The 3,761-nt window shown below is 36.3% G+C and overlaps 1 protein-coding gene across 1 annotated transcript; it reads right to left on the bottom strand.

Annotated features, from left to right (window-relative positions):
• Positions 1-241: 241 nt before the first annotated feature.
• Positions 242-1,625, bottom strand: LOC138890064 (uncharacterized). The gene is made up of 3 exons (XM_070173413.1): positions 1,500-1,625; positions 1,271-1,363; positions 242-1,210 (listed from the first exon to the last, which is right to left on the bottom strand). Exons 1-3 carry the CDS (start codon positions 1,623-1,625, stop codon positions 242-244), a joined length of 1,188 nt encoding a protein of 395 aa, XP_070029514.1.
• Positions 1,626-3,761: the final 2,136 nt, after the last annotated feature.

The raw sequence follows: 3,761 nt of genomic DNA, 5'->3' as shown, positions 1-3,761 counted from the left end.
AGGCAAAAGGGTGAATTAAATTCTTTTTAGCCCATCCTGACAGCCTACTTTTCCTTTGAACAAAAGTTTTGTTTTATTGACTGGCCTTTTATTTTGCATTACATTCACTTTTGTAGTGACCAATCTTACCACAGTGTGTGCAAATTTTGTTCTCAGAAAGTGTGATATACTTGCTTTTGGGATCCCACTTAGGTGCAGGGGTCCCATAGCCAAGTCCTCTCTTATTGATACTGTGGTATTCTTATAGCCATGATAGTGCATTAGAGGACTTATTCCATTTACAAGTTCTGTCTAGTTCATGCTTAACCTTGTTTAGATCTTCTTTTAGGACTCTTATCTGCTCATCCTTTTTGTACAACTCATCCTTCATTTTTCCTAGATTTTCTTCTAAGGTGAGATGTGTGTGATCAGATTTCTTTTTACCTGTTCCTAATTTCAGTTTTAAATTTTCAGATCTAAGCTCTAGCATAGTGGAATTGAGTTTAAGAAGCTGGTTCTTCAACTCAGCATTTTTGCTATCACTTTCACTAACCCTGAGTTCCAGATTTTTGTACTTACCTTGCAAGATTACACATTCCTTAGATATCTGTTCCTTTTCATTGTTTATAACCTCATATTCATCAATGAAATCTAGCAGTAGCTCAGATAGACTTTCTTTAGACAAAAAATTAATCTTGTCTTTGAGATGAATCACACTTACCTCTGATTCCTCATCAGATTCTCCAATGGCCATAAGTGCTTGTTCATATCCATCTTCATCTTCTGAATCCTCATCTGAGCTCTCTCCCCAAGCATCAACCATAGCCTTTGTTGATCCTTTGTTCTTTTTGGGATGAACCTGTTCCTTCTTCTTGTTTCTTCGTTCAGCCCTTTCCTTATTCCATTCAATTTCCCATTGAAGACAGTTTTTGATCATCTGGTCAGTCTTACCACATTTGTAACAGCCCTCATTCGTCTGTTTTTCAGGGACCCTTGGTTTGTTGTAAGTTACACCTCTTGAAGAACTCTTTCCTCTCATTAGATGCTTCTTGAAATCCCTCGTAATCATAGCCATTTCATCCTCCTCTAGATCTGCACCTTCAGTGATTCTGAGAGCCAGACTTCTTTCCTTCTTGGGTGCATCCATCTTCATGGTTTGCCTTCTAATTTCATAGGTAGTGAGATTTCCAATTAACTCGTCCAACTTGAGAGTGTCAATGTTCTTTGATTCCTAAATAACAGTGAAGCTTTCCCAAGTAACTGGCAAAAACCTTGTTAGAATTTTATCAACCTTGTCTTCTTCAAGGATAATCCTTCCAAGAGACATAAGTTCATTTGTTAGTATTGTGAACCTTGTATACATCTCTTGGATGATTTCTCCTTCCTTCATGGTGAAATTCTCATATTAAGAGTACAACAGTGTTCCTCGTGATCTCTTCACTTGAGAAGTTCCTTTGTGAGCCACTTTTAAAGTATCCCAAATTTCCTTAGCAGTAGTACAACTTTGAATTCTCCTGTACTCGTCTGGACCAAGTCCACACACAAGCCATTTTTGCCTTAGCATTCTTTTCCCACTTCTTCAAGTCCTTAGCATTGTAGTCAGCTCTAGTCTTTGGCACATCCACTCCTTCAACATTCTTCTTCATGGTATCCAAGGGACTATCAGTAACAGTGTCCCATAGTTCATAATCCTCTCATATGATGTGATCTCTTATCCTGTTTTTCCACCAGGAGTAGTACTGACCATTGAAGAGTGGAGGCCTAGCAGTGGATTGTCCTTCCTAGTTTCCAGGTGGTGCATTCATCTTGATCTGTTCCTAAGGTGTTAGACTCTTCAAGGATAACCTGCTCTGATACCAATTGATATTTTATACTTTAGTACCATACAAGAGGGGGGGTGATTTATGTGGTGTCTAATTTTTCGCTTAACCTGATTATAGAAGGACAAAGTTCTTCTATGTGTTCCAACTACTATTGTTGCGGAATAATAAGTACAGAAATTAAAGAACACAAAGATTTTACGTGAAAAACACTTGGCTCAAAGGGTGAAAAAACCACGACCTACTTTCTAGTAGGATTTTCCCAAACTCTCCACTAAAATCATTGAGCCAAAATCTGTATTTACAAAAACTCCTTTGTAAACCTAGGACTAACTCTAATCTCGTTGTAGCACACAACCTCAACTGTTGCGAAAACTTCAAGTTAACTCTAACTTGAAAAACTTTGAGTACCTATTACAATTGCTTCTAGATAAAGCTGAAAGGTACAATATAAAAACACCTACTACAATTGAACTAGAATAAAAGACAGATACTTGGAACTGGTTCTTCTATCTGGTTCAAGTAGCTTCAGGTTTGCACGCTTGAATCACACACAAATTGCTTGCTATTTTGCTCTCAATTCACGTTTAACTTCTGCTTATGTGCAACCCATAAAAGAGAACAACACTGATATTTATAGAGTTAGTAAATAGAAGTTGACTAGAATCCTTATGCTACTCTTCTTTCGTGGAAGAGTTCTAGTTAATCGGAACCTCTAACTCCATCCTTTTCTTAAACCGTGTTCTCTTTGAGTAAGGAGTTCTTCTCCTTATACAATATGCAACCTTTTCGATCAGGATCAGGAGATATTACTTCTTTCAAGATAAGTTTATCTCCTTCATGTGCATTTTACATGCTTAATTCTGTCCATATCTGTGCTCTACTAGGATGGGCCTGGTTCATATCTGAGTTCCTTTGTCAGTCTTCAAAACTAACCTTTACTTGGGACAACAGATACTAAAGTTAAACTCGTCAAATATAAATTCTAAATCCGCATCTTCACAATAGTGCACCTATCCTCTTTAAATCATGGGTCTCCTCTTAATGGAAAGTCAAATTTCTCAATGGTGTCATAGTCGGGAAATATGGCAGGATAAATTTAGTGAACTTCAATCACTTGCTAAAAAAAGAAACATTTGAAAACATGTTGTCTGGTGCATTAGCTACTTGTTCTTCATTTTGTCATCTCTTCCTAAAAGCTTTAGGAAAAAATGTTGAGTAGGCTAGGAAACACAAAAGTTGTCATTCAAATTCAAGCTATACCTTCTGCTAAAATGATCATTAAGATAAAAAATTACCAAGAACAGTCCCCTCTAAGAATGAAGAAAACAATCTTCTTCATATATTATATTACAAAACCTTATGCATTAGACCGGAAAAGGATAGTGCAGAAATTGGAAACCTATGTGAATAATGAGAGAAAAACAGAGAAGCTCATCTGGCATTGAGAATGTAGTATAGAATAAAGAGACCCAATTTTCCATTTAAAAAAAATTGGGCATAAATACAGATACTTCTCAATCTATATATGCTTAGGATGGATTACTTTGAAGTCATAGGTTGTGCCAGTTTTTTTTAGTATTATCTAGGTGCCTAATTAACTAAGCTTAATATATTAGAAAAGAACAAAATGATAAAGAAAAGAGAAATAGATTATCCCCTGCTATGAGCATAACAAGTTGTTCAATTGTACCGGCAAATCCATCAACTTCTTCTTAATTCTAAACTAGTTTGAGTTCAACTATATAATTACTTTGTATCCATTCTACTATAATCAATAAAACCCCATAACCACTAAGAAGCTGAAAATAAAAGTTTTTAATAGACAAAATCTAGATCTAAAGAGCTTTGACCAGAAAGATCCAACTTGACGGCCTCCAATAGGTGACCATGGCCAAAAATACCACTGATCCGACGAGTTTGATTCCAGATCTGATGCCTTCTCACTCTCTTTTTTGATCT

The sequence above is a fragment of the Nicotiana sylvestris genome, chromosome 4 (genome assembly GCF_000393655.2).
Source record: "Nicotiana sylvestris chromosome 4, ASM39365v2, whole genome shotgun sequence".
Taxonomy (NCBI): Eukaryota; Viridiplantae; Streptophyta; class Magnoliopsida; order Solanales; family Solanaceae; genus Nicotiana; species Nicotiana sylvestris.
The sequence above is the reverse complement of the archived record's forward strand: the minus strand, read 5'-3'. Positions and strand labels throughout refer to the sequence as shown.

Excerpts from the sequence above, each read along its gene's own strand:
- LOC138890064 (XM_070173413.1), bottom strand. The coding sequence starts at position 1,625 with ATGAAGAAGAATGTTGAAGGAGTGGATGTGCCAAAGACTAGAGCTGAC. Across the intron at positions 1,364-1,499 it reads TGTGGACTTGGTCCAGACGA|GAAGGAGAAATCATCCAAGA; the intron begins GTACAGGAGAAT and ends TTCACCATGAAG. Across the intron at positions 1,211-1,270 it reads TTATCCTTGAAGAAGACAAG|GAATCAAAGAACATTGACAC; the intron begins GTTGATAAAATT and ends ACTGTTATTTAG.